Raw genomic sequence first — 20,748 nt, 5'->3', positions numbered from 1 at the left:
TAGAAAAGTTCATCTCGGAGATGACTTTTCCTGTATAGAAAAGTTTATCTCGGAGATGACTTTTCCTGTATAGAAAAGTTCATCTCGGAGATGACTTTTCCTGTATAGAAAAGTTCATCTCGGAGATGACTTTTCCTGTATAGAAAAGTTCATCTCGGAGATGACTTTTCCTGTATAGAAAAGTTCATCTCGGAGATGACTTTTCCAATAGAAAAGTTCATCGTAGATGACTTTTCCAATAGAAAAGTTCATCGTAGATGACTTTTCCAATAGAAAAGTTCATCGTAGATGACTTTTCCAATAGAAAAGTTCATCGTAGATGACTTTTCCAATAGAAAAGTTCATCGTAGATGACTTTTCCAATAGAAATGTTCATCGTAGATGACTTTTCCAATAGAAAAGTTCATCGTAGATGACTTTTCCAATAGAAAAGTTCATCGGAGATGACTTTTCCAATAGAAAAGTTCATCGTAGATGACTTTTCCAATAGAAAAGTTCATCGGAGATGACTTTTCCAATAGAAAAGTTCATCGTAGATGACTTTTCCAATAGAAAAGTTCATCGTAGATGACTTTTCCAATAGAAAAGTTCATCGTAGATGACTTTTCCAATAGAAAAGTTCATCGTAGATGACTTTTCCAATAGAAAAGTTCATCGTAGATGACTTTTCCAATAGAAAAGTTCATCGGACATTACTTTTTCGATAGAAAAATTCTTCGGAGATGACTTTTTCCATAGAAACGTTCATCGGAGATGACTTTTCCAATAGAAAAATTCATCGGAGATGACTTTTTCGATAGAAAAGTTAATAGAGATGACTTTTTTGATAGAGAAGTTCATCGGAGATGACTTTTTCGATAGAGAAGTTCATCGGAGATGACTTTTTCGATAGAAAAGTTCATCGGAGATGACTTTTTCGATAGAAAAGTTCATCGGAGATGATTTTTTCGATAGAAAAGTTCATCGGAGATGACTTTTTCGATAGAAAAGTTCATCGGAGATCACTTTTTCGATAGAAAAGTTCATCGGAGATGACTTTTTCGATAGAAAAGTTCATCGGAGATGACTTTTTCAATAGAAAAGTTCATCGGAGATAAGTTTTTCAATGGAAAAGTTCATCGGAGATGACTCAATGGAACTTCAGAATTGAACTCTTTCATGTATTTTTCCGCCTTCAGTTCGATTTCGGAATTGTCTTGTCATTATATCTCTTTCGTTTCTCTATTATTTCCCTTTAGTCGGCTTTTTAGTTTTGCCTCAGTCTTAGTTTCGAGATCATTCTTTAAACGAAAAAAACTAAATTTGAATTATTGTTGTTTAAACAGTTTACATTGAAATTTACATAAATGTTTTGTTTTTTCAATATTTGTTAATGTTTTGTGTTTTGTCCTTAATTCATATAACTTAATGTTTATTGTTTCCATATACACTTTGAAAATGAACAGTAATGTATTTAAAATTTTTAAATAAATATTTAAAAATTATAAATTTCCAAAAAAGAAAAAGAAAAATTTAATTTTTTTGAGATTTTTTCCATTGATAATTATTTGAAATGCAATTTTTCCCTAGAGACTTTTGGTCCAACCTTCATCAATTGGGATCAGCAATAGTTGTTTGGATCCAGTTGGAAACTATTCAAACTATATTTTAAGACTTTTGTGAAATGATATCACACAAATGCTTACAACGACATTTGTGTCCGGGTTTTGTAAAGGACTGTTAAAAGGTCCTTTGGAGTTAAAATATTATATCAATATTACAATTATTTGAATCCCTCATTAAACACCAATATCCTTATTGTTGTGTCAACATATGGTTGATGATGAACTGATTCTCATTTCTTGGCATTTTTACTGCGCCTGAAAGTATGCTTTGTTTTTATTGGCAACCTCAATGCTATTTGATATTAAGGGATATTTTCAGTGTGACGCTACTTAAGTGAATAAAAAACACCATTTCAAATAAGTTTTAACATAATTTCGATTTTTTTTCAGTTAAATTCAAAATTTGAAAATTATATTTGGAATGGTGTTTTTCTGTCACATTTACCCTTAAGATTTTTTTTAAATTATTATCAGTTTTGATATTAAATCACTTTTGTTCAAATATCTTTTCAACTACTGTTCATTTTCAAAACTGTGACTTTTGTAAATATTTTCCAAAACGTACATACATACCTACCACATAGATATCAACTCCGTTCAGCTCCAACCTACTTGATATATATTTCCTCACAACGAATATTACATTTTATCTCTTCTAACTATCTATATCTTCTACACATATTCTACATATTTTATCGTGCCTTTCATACCTCTAGGATTTGTGTGAAATATATCCGTTTGTTGTGTAATTGGCTAAAAATAAATGAAATGATATTGAAATGTGAAGAAACAAAAAAAAAAAAATGAATCCTGGCAAAATTTTATCCACTACCCAAAAATCACACATAACACCACCACTACCACAAAATATCCACTCCTCAACACAATATATGTCACTCATCACCCCGCCCACCCACTCTCACCATAGAGAATCCCCAATTCCAAATTTCATTTCTACACTCAAATCACTCTGTAAAAAAGACACACAAATCCCAGTTGCAGTATTATTAATGGATTTTTTAATTATTATTGTTACTATTATTGAAAAAAAAAAATAAATAATTTATGTTTTTGTGCGAAAAAGAAAGGAGAACGAGAGAGAGAGAATTGAAGTACTAAAGAGATGTTCCAATGTTGTAAAATTTGACAAAAACGATTTTAGTTCATACTTTTGATTGATTGTTAGTATTAAAGTGGCGCCCAACGTGCCTCTGTTTTTTTTTTTTTTTTTTGAAAACCACAGTAATAATCAGCTTTTCTTGGGTCATAGGAAAAAATACCACACTTTTTTATACCCTCAGCCATATGGCTAGAGAGGGAGGGCATATATCATTTGAAGCGGCCAAAAAGTGCCTCATCGAAATTTGACCCTAGGACTCTTTGGGCCAAATTCGTTTCAGGTCATTTGGAGTCGATTTAGTGATGTCCGTATGGATAATCTGATTTTCCTCCAGTTTTGCAAATCCTGATATTGCATCAGTGCTAGGTAAGGCGTGAAAATGGACAATATTGGTTCACTCCATCAAACACCTCCTCCACAAAGGGTCAACATTTTGAATAATTGTAACTCTTATAAAATGTGATGTAAGAGTCCGATTGTTGATTGATTATACACATCATAATATTTTTATAAACCCAAGGTCTGATGTGAAGATAGAATATATCGGTCCACTCCTTCTTGTACCTCCCCCACTAAGGGTCAAAATTTTGAATATCCGTGACGCCCATAAAACGCGAAATTTACATCCGATTCCATTAAAACTTGACAAATCTCAATATTTCTATCAGCACAAGATCTGTTATGAAAATAATAGAGATCGGACCATTCCTTCTGGTACCTTCCCACAAAGGGTAAACATTTTGAATAACCTAAACGATCGTAAAATCCGAAATATGCATCCGGTTCTCTCCATATTTCACAAATTACAATATTTTCATTAACCTTAGGTCTGGTGTGAAAGGGTTAACATTTTGAATATCCATGAAGCTCATAAAACGGGAAATTAACATCCGATTCCATTCAGACTTGATACATCTCAATATATCTATCAACACAAGATCTGTTATAAAGATGGTAGAGATCGGACTATTCCTTCCGGTACCTTCCCCACAAAGAGTTCAGTTGATTCGATTCCTTTCAGTCTTGGTACATCTCAATATCTCCATCAGTACAATCACAATATTTTTATAAACCCGAGTTTTTGTGTCCATTCCTTCTGGTACCTCCCCCACAAAGGGTCAAAATTTCGAATATTCGTGAAGCTCATATAACGCGCAATAAGCATCCGATTCCATTGACAAATCTCAATATTTCTATCAATTACAAAAAAATAACTATTTTTCCTCTCTCGCTCGATTTTCTGTTCTCTCTTGTCGTTTTGTCTAACTCAAAAAAGCTTTTAGTTTTGTCATATCTTTACGAAATTAACAAAAAAATTCTCTTAAAAAATCTCAAATATGTTTGTCTTTCATGTTTCCATTTTCCATGTAAGCTGTGCGCCATGCATGCCTTAAAGCTTTTTTGTTCTACTCCCTAAGTTTATTTACAAATAATGCAGCTTGCAACTATTTTTACAAATGCTTTTTTTAAAAAGTAGAGCTTTATATAATTTTTTTTTTATGTGACAAATTTATATTTCAAATACAAAATCAAAACTAAAGGCTGCCGCTGAAGCTGAAAAGGAAGCTAAATTGCGTGAAAAGAAACAGAAGGAACAAGAGGAAAAGGAACGCAAGGAACGTGAAAAGAAGGAGAAGGAAGCCAAGGAGAAGGCTGCCAAGGAAAAGGCTGCCAAGGAGAAGGCTGAAAAGGCTGCCGCAGCAGGGGCTGGCATGAATGGTAAGTGTTTATTAAATTTTAAATGTAAAGAAGTGATTTTAATTTTGTTTTCTTGCTTCAGGCAATGATGATTTGGATGATTCCCAGAGATCTGGCAAGCAAAGGGTAAGTTGGCAGTTTAACATAGTTCCTATAAATATATAAATATTTGTAAAAAATTCTCCTCTAAATGGCTATATGTGTGTCCCTCTTGAACACAATTCATTTGTCCCTTACCATGCACAATTGAATGGCATGTTTGATCAATCCCCCGAGAAAGAAAATGTTGCTGATAATCCTGGAATGATAATTTGTTTATTTTTTATTTCAATTATTGGAATTTCTTAATTTTGCATTCAACTTTTATGACTTTTTATTTTTAAAAATTTAAATTAATTTAAAAAGGAAAATAGTTATTTTGTAATTATGAAAAGTGGGGCGCAATATGAGCAATGTTCTAGAATAAGATTAGTTTTAGATTTTTTTTTAACAGAAATTAACGAGTATTCTAAATAAAATGGCGCCCAACTTTTTTTTAGAAGCATCAACAGTTCTTGCGTTTACCAAGTGGCGCCCAATGTGAACAATGTTCTAGAACTTCCATTGCTAAGTGGGGAATAGGAATAATTTTAGGGATTTTTTTTCCACAGAAATCATAGAGTATTCTAAATAATATGGCGCCCAACGTATTTTAAAAGCATCAAATTTTGTTTGCGATTATCAAGTCACGACCAATGTAGCAATTTGTAGTTTTTTGTCTGGTTTTCAAAATATATTCAAATTGAATACAATTTTCACAAAACATTTTCAATGGCCTTTCGAGGTCTTTACAATTGGCAAAGAAGATTTGAATAGGTCTCAGAGGCGTTTACGTTTTTCACAGAAAATTTACAAAGGCCTTTCGGTACATTTACACTTTTCTTTGAAATACCTCAGAGGTCTTCACAATTTTTATAGAAAATTTTCAAAACCTCAGAGGCTTTTACAAGTTTTACACAAATTTCCAAGGTCTCCCAAAGACTTTACAATTTTTATGGATAAATATTCAAAGGCCACTCGAGACCTATTAAAATTTTTATAGAAAAAATATACAGAAGCCTTTGGAGACTCTACAATTATTATAGAAAATTTCCAATGGATTTCCGGGACCTTAAACTTTTTATAGAAATGACTGAAAATCTACACAATTTTTAATAGAAGAGTTCCCAAAGCCTTAGGGGCGTTTACGATTCTTAGAAAAATGTCAAAAGTCTGTGGACATTTTTTCTGAAAAATTTCAGAGGCTTTAGGTCATTTTAGAAGATCAACCTTTATTTTGCCATTATTAATGTTTCAAGGAGACACCCAATGTTTAAAATCTTAAAAAAAAAACAAATTTCAAAACTTCCACTGATAAGTGGGGAATAAGTCATGATTTTTTCAATGATTTTCCAAGTGAATCATAATTTTGCGATTATTTTAAACCCATGTACAAATTGAAATTAATTTCAAAGGTCAATAGCTATTTTGCAATTATTAATGTTTCAAATGGCGCCCAATCTAAGACTCAATAATTACCAAAACGTCATTGCAGTCAGTCAATTTCATCGTTGATTTCTAAATCAAAAAATAAATAGTTTTCAGAAGATCCATTTTTAGATGTTTGTCCAAGTGGCGCCCAATGTAGTAATTTTCACCGCCAATATCCAAAAAAACGATGCCGATGTGCCTCACATTTGTGTGGGTTCTATGCTAATTAAATACAATGACGGCCAAAGTTTTTTAAGAAATTTCAAATTTGTTAATGATTTTCTAAGTGCCGCCCACGTTTAAATTTACCACCAATACGTGGAATATGTGGACTTGCCATTCAAATAACATCGCCTTTGACATGGTGCCTCACCACAGGCGAAACGTGTCGACTTTTGGTGGACATTGGAAAAGAAATCAATTCTATATGTTCCCAAATCATAAAGCATCTATGATAATTAAAAAAAATGGTGCCCAACAATTTTTTCAGAAACTATGTTATTTAAGTGATCATCAAAGTGGCGCCCTCGTCACAGTTTACCACTAAATTTCTGTAACATTTTTTAAATTCTCAATTATTTAATCATTACCCAAGTGGCGCCCAATATAGCAATTTGTAGATTATTTGTCATATTTTCAACGTATATGCCATTACCGTTAAGAGCTTGTCTCACCTAAGTTCCCAACGTAGTCGATAATAATTTTTCTAAAATCTTAAAACTTCCATTGCTTTTAGGAAGCCCACACTTTGCTTCCGACTTCTTAAATCAAATGGCGCCTGACATTTTCGAGCAATTCCAAGTTATTTAAATAGTAATTATCAAAGTGGCACCCAATATCAAAAATTTCTATGCCATTTTTTAAATGAATTTCCCAAATATTGAAATAATATGCAAGTGGCGCCCAATGATATAATTTATCATCAACATATGTGTGGACAATATTAAGATGCTTCAATTATTATGAAGTGGCGCTTAACGTGGCCTTACGTTATCAACAATGTGTGTTGATTTTCTATCAAAATTTTAATACCCAAAATATTGAAATGTTAATTCAAATGGCGCTGAAGATGGCAATTTATCACTTGCCTATTTCCAGCAGCATATGAATGTGAAAAATATCAAGTGGCGTCCAACGAAAATTCCAAATTATACAAATTTTAATTCAAGTGGCGCCCAAGGTTTTCGCCTTAATCCGCCGCATATATTTGAAAATATAAAGTAATATTAATTTTTATCCAAGTGGCGCCCAACGTGGCGCTGTGCTATATAAAATCCCAAAATTAAATGGCGCCCAACGTGGTAATATACCCTCATATTCCCTCATATGTGAGGATTTTCTGTAAATCCATGTGTTAAAACCTCAATATATAAAGTTGAAATCAGATCTAAATTTGTTAAAAAAAAATCGGTTACGAAAGTTCTGAGTTTCATATTGTAGTCCAAATTATAATACCAAACCCAATATTTGGAAAATTTCCATTGCTCTGCATTCAAAGATCTTGTAACCAAAAAGAATCCCTGAACCAGAACCTGTATTTCGGATATCGTCTCATTTGTAATTACATATTTAATTTTATTTGTTATAATAATTATAACTTTATATATAATTTTATTTTTAATATATTTATAATTTTCAATTTTTATTTTTTTATTTTTTTGTTAATTTTTATTTTTTTCTTTTTATTTCATTTTTTTTTCATTTCAAATCTTCATCGATTGATCATCATTCACAATGGATTTTGCGAATGTTTAGGGAGGTGGTTTATTCTCTTCGGGTCGCAAGAGCAAGAGTGGTTCACCAGGCAAGGATGGCAAAGATAAGGCTGGCAAGGATAAGGATGGCAAAGATAAATCCGGCAAGGATAAGGATGGTAAAGACAAGAAATTGGGTCAATTGGAATTGGTTAGCACAACTGGAGTGGGTTCTGGTGCCGATGGCACTGGTAAGGATCAGGGAGATAAATCACGTGATTCCAAATCACAAGGTTTCACCAAACCCTATGAATACACCGATGGTGATGGTGAGACAAGTCCCACACGTAAATCCTATGTACCCGGTGGTTTCCGTTATGATCAAGATCCAAGTGGCGCCCAACGTGGCCGTGATGGTCAAGATCAATTGTCGCCAACATCACAACAAAAGAAAATCGGTTTGGCATTCAATTATGCCCCCGGAAATGAAGAGGATTTGAAGAAACAGGCCGAAAAATTGAAATCTGGCCAGTTGTCGCCACGTACCCGTGACAAGTTGAACAAGGGCCAATTGTCGCCACGCACAAAGGCCAAGTTGCTGAAGGAGGCCAATTTGTCGCCAACCACAAGAGCTAAATTGCAAGGTAGTGCCGTGGATGCTGCTGCCCAGCCATTGAGTGATGCCCAAAAGAGATCCTATTCGCCATCGAAGAGTCCCACACAGGGTTATACTTCCGGGGCTCCGGGTAGTTATAAGCCCTTGGTGGATCCCACATTGGCCTTCTTGGAATCGGAAAGATATAATAAGGAACCAGGTTATACAGGTCCCGATGGTAAGGGTGTGGGAGCTGGAGCTGGAGCCGGTGCTGCTGGTGCTGGCGCTCTTGCAGGTGCTGGTAAGGATGGTGCCGGCAAGGATGCCGCCGGTAAAGATGGACGTGCTGGCACAGCTTCTCCCAAAGCTGGCAAATCACCCACCACCCCTGTTTCTCCCACAAAGGCTGGTGCTGGTTTGGCAGGAGCTGCCGGCGCTGCTGGTGCTGCTGCTGGTAAACCCAAAAAGAAGCGTGTCAAGATTATGGTCATCACCTCCAAATTTGATCCCAGCAACAAGAGAATCGATGCCGAAACTGGCACTGTGGATCATTCCACTGGCATTTTGGACCCCACCACCGGATTGATTGATACCAAATATGGTGTTATCGATCCCAAGAAGGGTACCCTGCAGGCTTTGAATACCAAAACCGGCAAGAACGAAATCTATCAGGGAGAGGTTGATCCCAAGACCGGCAATTTGCATTTGGTCCAAGGTGTGGCTGATCCTGCCACAGGCCGTGTCGATGAGACTTTGGGTCAGATCTTTGCCATTACCCCACAAGATGATCCCGTTGTGGAATTGACCGTCATTACCAGCCGCATTGATCCTGCCACCGGCAAAGTGGATGCCGTCAATGGTGAGGTGGAACGTTCCTTGGGTGTTTTGAACATGGATTCCGGATTGTTGGATACCAAATATGGTGAAATTAATACCAGAACTGGAGAATTGAAGACCATCGATCCCAAGACCGGTAAAATGGTGGTGTCCAAGAATTTGAAGGTCGATCCCGGCACTGGACAAATCACAATTTTCGGTGTCATGGATCCCAAGACCGGAAAGATCGATCAAACCCAAGGTCGTATTATTGAGGTGGGACAACAAATCGATCCCATTGTTGAGGTTACCTCCTTGGCTGGCAAATATGATTCCAAGAAGAATGTCATTGATCCCAAGACCGCCTTTGTGGAAACATCCGGTGGCCAATTCGATCCCAAGGCTGGCAAGATTGATACCAAATATGGACAAATTGATTTGGTCCGACACACCATTACCTTCACCGATCCCAAGTCGGGTAAAACTGTTACCCGCGACATTAAAATCGATCCCACCACAGGACAAATTGTGCTCAAGAATCAAATCAATCCCAAGAACAACAAACCCGACAAAGATTATGCCCGCATAATTTCGCTGCGCATTGTCCAGCAACGTGTTGATCCCAAGACCAAGGCACCCATTAGCCAGGTTAGCTCGGCCAAGGACAAGGATATCATTATTGATCCCAAATCCAATCAAATTTGGATGCCAACTGGCGCCGTTGATCCCAACACCAAGGAGCCACAATATGTGTCGAGCAGTGTTGATCCCAAGACCGGCTATGTCATTACCATCTATGGTTATCTCAATCCCAAGACGAATGAAATCAAGAAACAAACCAAATTGGATCCCAATACCACGAAAATTGAACCCACCTCCGGAAAGATTTACACCGCCACCGGTGATGTTGATGCCGCCACTGGTGAACCCCTCTATGCTGCCACCCAGGTTGATCCCGAATCCGGTGAAGTCTACACCAAATTGGCCCGAGTTGATCCTAAGACTGGCAAAATTGTTATTGTTCGCATTTTGCTTATCTCTAAGGTCGATGAGCGAGGCCGTCCCGAGGAGATTGATCCAGAGACATGTGAAATTGATCCGGTTTCCGGACGTGTCCTTAAATTCTTTAACAAAACCGTTTATGTTTATAATATGATTGATCCCGTTACTGGTGAAATTGTACAGGTTGACCCGAATGATCCACGATTTGCTGGTGCTCGTACTACCGTCACCCACACCATGACCTTGACTGGGGAGATTGATCCCGTCACTGGACGCATTAAAAGTGAATATGGCCACATTGATCCCAATACTGGAGACATTGATCCTGCCACAGCCATCAAGGACCCGGTGACCGGAAAATTGATTTTGAACTATGCCCAAATTGATCCATCCCACTTTGGCAAACAGGCTCAAGTTAGTACAACCACCGAAACTGTGCCCATTACCCGGGAACAATTCTTTGATGGTGTCAAGCACATGGGTAAGAATGCCTTGCGTCGTGATTCGGAGGCCAGCTCGGAAGATGATATGACTGGAAAATATGAATCGGAAATTGTGAAAGATGTTGTCATGTCCTCGAGTCCAAAGAAGAGTGCAACCTATAATTTGGGCAAACATGTCAGTACCCCGACGGTGGTGAAGACAACCACAAAACAGGTGTTGACGAAAAACGATGATGGTGTAACGCATAATGTGGAGGAAGAGGTGCGCAATTTGGGTACCGGCGAGGTGACATACTCTACACAGGAACACAAGGTGGGTGTGAGTAAGAAACTCCGAAAAAAGAAAATTAAAATTTTGAATAACAAGAATATTTGTTAGTTAATAATTTTAGAAGAGCTTTTTGTTAAGTAGACCAATTGCTAATGTCAGTGGACTTGGTTATAAAGAGCTATTAAGGATCGAATTTATTACATTTGTGAAAAAAGAAATTATCGTAGACTTAACCCCGTCAGTTTGTTATAACCGAGTCCATTAGCTATTTTAGTTTTAAATTTTGCTATATTAGAACATTTTATTTGAAGTTTTAAATTTTATTTTTTAAGTTTGGCCATTTTTGAATTTTTGCCTTAAGTTTGCATAGCATGATTTGCCCCTAAAACCTTGCATAGAACCCTTTATTTTATGCATATGAATGTTTGATAGTTATTATTATCAAATCAATATTTTAATGTAAAATTATATATAAAGGACCTTGTAGGATCCTTTATATACGCCCACAGACTCTTGAGTCTTTACATGACAGAATCCTGTTTGCTACTTTACCCTTGAGCTCGAATATCCTATCCATATAAATATCCCTCAAGGCCATATAAAAAAAGAAAAGCCCTGGCCGAAGAAAGGCTTCCTTACTCTTCAACTGCTCTGTGATATTTTCTTTAAGCTGCCTGGCTCTACCCCTTTAGCTTTTCTTGGAAAGGCTCTCTGGCCCTTCAGCTTGTCTATGATAGACTTTATGGCCCTATAGTTCGCCTCTAGTAACATGGCTTTGATAGGCTTCTTCAGCTCTTTCATAGAGACTTGACTAAGATTTTCTACCTTACCCCCCATCTCTTAAGGCCATATAAAGAAAGTCCTGGCCGAAGAAAGGCTTATTTACCCTTCAACTGCTTTGCGATATTTTTTCTAAACTGTCTGGCTCTACCCCTTTAGCGTTTCGTTGAAAGGCTCTATGGCCCTTCAGCTTGTCTATGGTAGACTTTAGTCAGGCTTTCATTCAGGATTTCGTTCCCAGTTTCTGGTCATGACAGCCTTTTTTACTGTTATAGTCTACCTCACCCTTGAGCTCGTATATGATAGAATCTATATCCCTCTGGGTCGTCGAAAATGGACTAATTGGCCGAAGATATACTTCTTTATCATTCAGCTACTTTACGACATACTCTACCTTCAGTCCGACCAGCCCTTTAGCCTTTCTTTGACAGGATTCATGGACCTTTAGCTGGTCTATGATACAATTCTAACCCCATACATCACCTCTAGGAAACTTAGCTTCATATTCCTGAACCGGTATATTATAAACTCTCTGACCCTATCTTTACCTCCTTTATAGAGACGCCCTTAAGCCTGGCAGTAAAGAGATAATATTCAGCCAGGCTGTAGAGATACCCTACAGCCAGAGAGACGTTCTCCGTCTATAGATACGATCTCAGGCTTGTCTATAGGGACGATCTCTGTCTCGTATATAGAGACAATCTTCTGCTCGTCTATAGATATGAACTCCGGCTCGTCTATAGAGACGATCTCCGACTCGTCTATAGAGACGATCTCCGACTTGTCTATAGATACGATCTACGGCTCGTCTATAGAGACGATCTCCGGCTCGTCTATAGAGACGATCTCCGGCTCGTCTATAGAGACGATCTCCGGCTCGTCTATAGAGACGATCTCCGGCTCGTCTATAGAGACGATCTCTGTCTCGTATATAGAGACAATCTTCTGCTCGTCTATAGATATGAACTCCGGCTCGTCTATAGAGACGATATCCGACCCGTTTATAGGGACGATATCCGACCCGTCTATAGAGACGATATCCGACCCGTCTATAGAGACGATATCCGACTCGTCTATAGAGACGATCTCCGACTTGTCTATAGATACGATCTCTGACTCGTCTATAGAGACGATCTCCGACTCGTCTATAGAGACGATCTCCGACTCGTCCATAAAGACATCCTTAAATTTGACTAGAGAGTCTCACTCCAATTCGTCTAGAAATACGTCTAAAATGACTTCCTTCAACTCGTCTAAAATTATATCCTTCAGTTCGTCAAAAAAGACCATTCGGGTCGTCTATAAAGACTTTCCTCGAGTCGTCCATAAAGACTCCCTCCAACTCGTCTAGAAACATTCCCTCCAGTTCGTCTAGAAAGACCCCCTTTGAATCGCCTATAAAGACTCCCTTCCGCTCGTCTATAAAGACTCCCTTCCGCTCGTCTATAAAGACTCCCTTCCGCTCGTCTATAAAGACTCCCTTCCGCTCGTCTATAAAGACTCCCTTCCGCTCGTCTATAAAGACTCCCTTCCGCTCGTCTATAAAGACTCCCTTCCGCTCGTCTATAAAGACTCCCTTCCGCTCGTCTATAAAGACTCCCTTCCGCTCGTCTATAAAGACTCCCTTCCGCTCGTCTATAAAGACTCCCTTCCGCTCGTCTATAAAGACTCCCTTCAGCTCGTCAATAAAGACTCCCTTCAGCTCGTCTATAAAGACTCCCTTCGAGTCGTCTATAAAGACTCCCTTCGAGTCGTCTATAAAGACTCCCTCCGAGTCGTCTATAAAAACTCGCTTCAAATCGTATCCCTTCCCTTCAGCTCGTCAAGAGAGTCTCTTTTCAGCTGGTCTAATAAGGCTCTTTCTTCTGAAAAGACTCCCTCCAACTTGACCCTAAGTACCCCCATTTCTAGTCCCCTTTTCTTCCCAGAATCTTGAAAATTGTATTAGAAAAGCTTGGCTCTAATTCTTATTATGCTATTGAATAATCCTACTAGTACCAGTTATATCTAAAACCAGATCATAATGTTTATTTTTAACCCATTTATTTAACCCATATATGTTTTTGTTTTATTTTTTTCTTTACCATTTCATGTCCTTCTTACCCAACCACCTTTAATATAATTAATTTTATCAATGTTTAATATGTTTGTGACACATTTTTGATAATCCTTTTTGAAACCAAATGTTCTGACAATGCTGCACGTTGCACTAAAAACCGAAATTCCAACAAAATTTTTGCAACCCCCACATCCCTGAATTGGCCATAACCTCAAAATGAAAAATCGAAATTACCCAGGCTGATGCCCCAGCTGTTGATTTGACAAGTGGTGCTTATGTTACCGCCACTGCGGTAACAACACGTACTGCCACCACCCACGAAGATTTGGGCAAAAAAGCCAAGACCGAACAATTGGAAGAGAAGACCGTGGCCACGACACGAACCCACGATCCCAATAAACAAGAACAACGAGTGGTTACCCAGGAAGTAAAGACAACAGCTACAGTGACAAGTGGAGATCAGGTAAGCTAAGCGAGGAGAGAGAGATGGAAATGGAAATTGTACTCCAAACTGGCAGCAAGCATGACTGACCTGTTTTTGTTTTTATTTTTTTTTAATATTTTTTGTTTGATTTTTGATTTTTAATGCCTGTCTTTTTTGTGTTGTTGTTATCTACTTTTTATTTGTTGTTGTTAATGTTATAACGTTGTTGTGATATGCGTGTGTTATGCTTGATTGATGCAACCACCCCCCCAAACAAAAACTAAAACCAGTATCCCAGACGTGATAGTATTTCCTCGACAAGTTCAGGCGATTCGGGTACACCCATTGATGGTCCCGATGATGGATCTACGGCAATTCACAGTACCACAGTATATAAGGTTTGTTGCAGCAAAAATAGTTACGTCACTCAACACCCACAAATAGTAAAACTGCAAAAATTAACTATTTTTAAATAATTTATTATTGCATTAACATTTCATGGTTTAAACTAAACTCACTTTTGTGTCGTTTTTAATGGACAATTTGCTAAACGATTTTCTTTTTCCCCCTTAGGAATCTCCATTGTATAAAACATCCGCCTTTAACAATGCCACCGCTACCACCACCACCAGCCCTCACATTGAACAGACCCGCGTCATTTTAGGTGAAAACTCTCCCGGCTATGGCGGCGAAGGTGAAATTGTCTCCACCCAAACTGTGAGCAGCAAAACGCGCACCGTCGAAACGATAACAGTAAGTATGAAGATGGTGGGCAAAAAAGTAACTGGCCGTTTTCAGGAGGAGAATTCGAAACTGATTTTTGATGGATGGTCCTCGGGGCTTAAAATATATATTTTTAATATGAGTGTATCCTGTCTGCTTGTCATGTCCTTGTCTTACGAAATATTTTGTAAATATTGTAAATATTCATCTCATTTATATTGGGATAAGTTGAATCGCATACAATTCATAAAGCCCACGAGGAAAGGGTCTCCCAAGAAAAACCTCATATTTAGATCTCTTTAAAATATATCCTTTAAGTCGTTTAAAATGGAGTATTTACACTTCCCACAGGCAGTCTTTTTTCAACCACATAAAGCAGAGTTTAAGAAGACTACCTGTTGTTAGTCTAAAATATACCCTTTACAGACGCTTAAAAATTCTCTTTAAATCGCTTAAAGTACTCTCTTCTGTCGTATTCTATTAGTTCGATGAAATATACTTCGTTTAGGTTACCTAAAGCGCTTCCCCTAAAATATTTTGCTTAGGAAGTCTATGAATATTCCCAGATTTTCCTTGGATCACGCATGAAAGACTACGCTCATCTTAAAATATTATGTTTTCATTAAGTCGACTCTCCTTAACTAGATCAAAAATATTCCCTTTGAGGTTGTCTATAAATTCTCCATTTGTTTCACTTAAAAAGACTCCCTTTAGGTCGTCTATAAAGACTCCCTTCAGGTCGTCTATACAGACTCCCTTCGAGTCGTCTATAAAGACTCCCTTTGAGTCGTCTATAAAGACTCCCCTCAGCTCGTCTATAAAGACTCCCCTCAGCTCATCTCTAAAGACCCCCTTTATTACGTCGTCCAAAAAATTCCTTTCAGGTCGCTTAAAAAGATTCCCTCTGGGATGCCAAGAATTACTCCCTCTATGTTGTCTAAAGTATGCCCTAAAGTAGCCTTAAAAGATTTCCTATAAGTCGTCTATTAATATTCCGTTTAAGACACCTTCTCCCCTTAATTGGCCCAAAAACAATCGCTTCAAGGTCGTCTAAAAATGCTACTCTTGGGTAAAGAGAGTTCCTTAATCTAAACTGATTTACATCTATTACGCGTCTAAAAATATTCCTCCCAGGTCGCTCAAAAAGATTCCCTTTGGGATGCCAATAAATACTCCCTCTATGTCTAAAGTACGATTTAAGGTAGTCTTAAAAGATTTCCTATAAGTCGGCTGTGAAAATTTCGTTTGACACCTACTCTCCTTTACAGGCCCAAAAAGATTCTCTTTAAGGTCTTCTAAAAATGCTCCATTTAAGTCACTTAAAGAGACCGCTTTAATCTCATCTGATTTACATCCATTACCTCGTCCAAAAAATCTTCCAGGTCGTATGAAAAGATTCTCTTTGAGACGCCAAGAAATATTCCTTCTAAATTGTCTAAAATACGCCTTTAAGTAGCCCTAATAGATTTCCTATAAGTCGGCTATAAATACTCCGCTTGAGACACCTACTCCATTTAATTGACCCAAAAATTTCCGTCAAGATCATCTAAAAATGCTCCACTTGTGTCCCTTAAAGAGGCTCCCTTAATCTCATCTGTTTTACATCTATTACGTCATCCAAAATATTCCTCTCAGGTCGCTGGAAAAGCTTCCCTTTAGGATGCCAAAGAATACTCCCTCTATGTTGACTAAAGTACGTTCTAAAGTAGCATTAATCGAGTCGCCTAGAAATATTACCTCTAGGCTCCAAAAGGGCACCAAAAACGTCACCTCTTTTTCTTTAGTTAGACTAAAAATACTTTCACTAGGTCATATTGAAGTCTCCTAACCCGATAGTCGTAGAAGAATTCATCTAGGTCGCTTAAAATACATATATTTTGGGATTTCTTAAAAAATTGGCTTCAGGTCGATTAAAAAATTATGTCGCGTAAATAAAACCTTAAAGGTTGCCTAAAAATATTTCCACTATATCACCTTAAAGGACTATCTTTATAACATCTAAAATACTTTTTTTAAGTCACCTATAAAGACTCCTTTCAGGTCGCCTTAAAATATTACTATTAGGCCATCTCATCCTTTAGCTCTATTAAAAGACTACTTTGGGATCGCCTTAGAGTATTCCTTTTATGTAATATTATATAGTCTTTTAGGTCCTATAGAAGAATTTCTGCAGGTTGTCTAAAAAATTGTTCTCTAGTCGCCTTAAAAATAACTAATTCAGCAGGCTTAAAACGATTATCTCTAATTCGTATAAAAAAATCTCCTTTAGGACTCCAAAAAAGCTCCCTTTAGTACTCCTAAAAGACTCCGTATAGGTCGCCTAAAAATACTTTCTTCAGGTCGTCATTTAGATCGTATTAAACAACTTTTAGCTCGACAAAAAAAATAACCTTTGTGTTGTATAAAAAATACCCTTGAGTTGGTTTTAAAAGATTAACTGGGCCTAAAATAACCCTTTGGGGCACCCTAAAAAACCCTGTATGTAATATGAAAAGACTTCCTCTATGTCGCCTTAAAGGTTTTCCGTCTAAAAATTCGTTTTTAGGTCGTCTATAAATAAAATATTTTTAGGCCCTTGGATTGCAGGTGGCCTGTGAAAACTTCCATTTAGCCGCCTAAAGAAATGTCCTTTAAATGGACTAATAAACTTCCTTTAGTTCTAGTGCGTGATTGGCTAGCCTTTAATGACTCTCTAAATAGCAGACCATTATCGCTCTTCAGTTCGTCTAAAAATAATATATGCGCACTTCAGATAGTCTATAAACAAGTTGAACCTCTTGCTGGTCTAAATAGGACACCCAAACCCTTTTCAACTTTTCTATAAAGACTATCTGCCCCTCAAAACGTTGTAAAAGTATGTAACCTTAAAATTCTCAGCCCATGGTTTCCAAATCACTTCTAAGCCTAGAATATGGCGGTAAGCAAAAATGCCGGGAAAAGTGAAACATGTACATATGTCGATCCCGAGGGCTCATCCATGAAAAGCTTTTTCTTCAACCAGAAAAAGCATATTCCCAAATTTTCCCAAGAAGGACGCCAAACAAACGATTTTTCGTCTGAGTTTGAAATGTCACATGGAATTGGAAAAATCCAAATTCTAGTCCCCCAGAATGAAAAGGAAGGCCTTTGAATGTGGAATGGTATCTTCGTGGAGCCGGGCTAGAAAAATCTCATTGGACCCCGTCTCCTCAAATGAATTTCTATATGTACAAACTCCCAGCCTATGTAGCACTTCAATAAAAAGCTTCCTTCTTTAAGTCTCCTACAGATACTTCCTTTTCCGGATATAAAAACTGTTTTCAGCTCCTCATCTGGATAACCCGTATTAATAAATTTCTTTTTTTCCTCTTTTCCAGTACAAAACCGAACGAGATGGCATTGTCGAGACCCGAGTGGAACAAAAGATCACCATACAATCCGATGGTGATCCAATCGATCATGACAGAGCCTTAGCTGAAGCAATTCAAGTATGTTATTGATATTCCTTTCCAAATAAATAATAAATTACTAATAAATATGTATTATAATTTTGCAGGAGGCCACAGCTATGAATCCCGACATGACAGTGGAGAAAATTGAAATCCAACAACAAACCCAATAGAAATAGTAACACAATCGTAGAAATTTTAGAATAGATGGAAACAAATGCTTTTTATATAATTATAATAATGATGATGATGAAAAATACTATTATTACGGCCCTCTCTCTCTAATTTTTTATTATTGTTGTTGTACAATGGCAAATATTGTATTATTAACTGAGGCTAAGCGGAAAAATGTCAGGCTTTCAAAGAGAATATGGCTGGATGACCAGCATGAACGGAAAGCTGTATAGAAATGGCCTTTGTTTTAATGCAATTGCATCATTTTCTCCAAACCACACTCCTAAGCCTTCACCGATACACCTTTACCTTTATAAAAATTCACAACCACACCCACATACACTCTCGTACATGCAAAATACCTTGAAATATATATACAAATAATTTAAACAAAAATTAAATATTTAATAACGACATTTTAAAAATAAATACCCATACCCTGAATGCAAACCCTCCCCCCCAAAAAAAAAAAAAAATAAATAAAATATATAATGAATTGTAACCTGTTTGTAATTGATGTATGACAAATATTTTTTTTCTATTTTTTAATATTGATACCTTTTTTTTATTATTTTTATTTAATGTGTTTTTTTTTACATATACATATAAAGAATATTTTTTTATTATTATTATTACGATAATTATTAAATATATACAAGATTTTACCGCATAAGCTTATAAATGTTGAAAAAAAGTAATAAACAAATGAAGAAAAAAGTAAATGAAATAAATAAAATAAAACAGAATTATTTAACATAACCGAAAGATGCAAAATCAAAACAAATTGAATATAAAAAGTAATTACATTTAAATGTTGTTTATAATTATATAATTATTAATAATTAATTTTTTGCGCTATTTCTCTCTATACATATACATACAAAAATACAAATATACAATTTCTCTTATAAAACAAGATTTTGTGTTATTATTATTTTTTTAATTTTTATTTGAAATAAAAAATTTGAATTGATTTGAATGCCAAATGTGGAGGTTAGTTTGCAATTTGGTCTCAAATAATAATTTAATTGTTTATATAAAATTTGAAGGAAAATAATTATTGTAAACCAGAATGAAGTCGCTCATTTGAAAGATTTTGAATTATAATAAAAATGTTTTAAAATTATAAAATTAAAATTTAAATTTTATAAAAAATCAAAATAATACGTTTAGCTGTAACTTATTTGAATTCTTTCCCTTGAATTTTTCGAAACAAGCGACAAATTTTTGAGAGCAAGCCACAAATTCTTTGCATGAAATTTGTCATTCTAGCTGTAACTTAAATGTGAGGTTAAATACAGGGTGAGATAAAAAACTGCAACAAAGTCAAACGCCATAATTTTTACATTTTTTTTTTGTTTTTTTGAATGAAAGCAAAAATGTCGGAAATAGCATCAAATTTTGGAACTAGCTTAGATTTGTTCGAATTGGTCACCTTTGGCACAAATTATGGCCTTCAAACGGCCAATGAAACCAAAGTCACACGCTGCCCGAATGTTGCTCTTTAGGCATTCCCCGCCAACCTTGCTTTCCAAAATACTCCAGACACAATAGTCCAACGGATTGGTATCCGGAGATTTTGGTGGCCTGGAAATGGTGCGCTGGACATGAAGCGAGGACTGGAATAATTTTAATTTAGCTGTCGGACAAGTAGCTTAGAAATGACAGTAGTCTAAAGTTGGTTGCAATTTTTTCATCTCGCCTGTATATATTCTTATACCAATGAAGGCTTACATTGAATTGTCGATTTGTCTATGACGTAATTGAAATACATGAAACAAATGAGGGTACATAGAAAATCTAAACCCCAAAGGAGCCTCCTCCAGCTATTTTGGATTTTTATGGAATCTTTTAAAAATAAAACCGATTATTAGAAGATTTTCACATATGATTTCCGAAATTTTCTTTGATGTTTTTTGAAATAAATTTGTAACCTCCAACAAAGACTTTCCAGTACCTTTTCTTTTTGTTACTTTTTGGTTATTTTTTTTAATAATATTTTTTTGTTTTTATAATAAAACTGCATAAAAAAATACAAGAAGACGTAAACAAATATTAAAAAACAACAACAACATATAAATGACTTAAAATTACAGTTGCGGATAATAAAATTAAAATAATGTCAGGTATTTGGCGGCATTGTAGTAACTGTAGGTATTGAGTATAGATTTAGAAACTGTATATTGAAGATAGTATAAAACAGGTTTTGAAAAGTATCAGTCGGTTGTGCCGACAGATGTATACCCTCAGCCAATTTCCGTTTATTTAAATATATTTTGTGTTAAATGTTTTTTCGTATTTTGCTTATTCAAAATGTTGACCCCCTTGTGCGGTAGCTACCAAAAGGAGTGGACCGATAATTACCATATTCACACCAGATCTTGTGTTGATTAAAATATTGAGATGTG

The 20,748-nt window shown here is 36.3% G+C and overlaps 1 protein-coding gene across 8 annotated transcripts in view; it reads left to right on the top strand.

Moving 5' to 3' along the window:
• Positions 1–18,416, top strand: part of LOC101892444 (protein 4.1 homolog) — a 121,446-nt gene extending 103,030 nt beyond the window's left edge. For 4 of the 8 annotated variants that reach the window (XM_059127623.1, XM_059127626.1, XM_059127622.1 and 1 more), the window contains 8 exons: positions 4,266–4,443; positions 4,505–4,548; positions 7,687–10,794; positions 13,830–14,054; positions 14,306–14,413; positions 14,589–14,768; positions 18,095–18,205; positions 18,274–18,416. In XM_059127623.1, the coding sequence (XP_058983606.1) occupies positions 4,266–4,443; positions 4,505–4,548; positions 7,687–10,794; positions 13,830–14,054; positions 14,306–14,413; positions 14,589–14,768; positions 18,095–18,205; positions 18,274–18,339 (4,020 nt within the window). In that variant the 3' untranslated portion in view covers positions 18,340–18,416. The remainder of the gene's footprint in view (positions 1–4,265; positions 4,444–4,504; positions 4,549–7,686; positions 10,795–13,829; positions 14,055–14,305; positions 14,414–14,588; positions 14,769–18,094; positions 18,206–18,273) is intronic. The other 4 variants (XM_059127628.1, XM_059127625.1, XM_059127629.1 and 1 more) reach the window with 4 other exon arrangements.
• Positions 18,417–20,748: the final 2,332 nt, after the last annotated feature.

This window comes from Musca domestica, unplaced genomic scaffold (assembly GCF_030504385.1).
Source record: "Musca domestica strain aabys unplaced genomic scaffold, Musca_domestica.polishedcontigs.V.1.1 46, whole genome shotgun sequence".
NCBI classification, from domain to species: domain Eukaryota; kingdom Metazoa; phylum Arthropoda; class Insecta; order Diptera; family Muscidae; genus Musca; species Musca domestica.
This window is presented reverse-complemented; position numbering and strand designations above follow the sequence as displayed.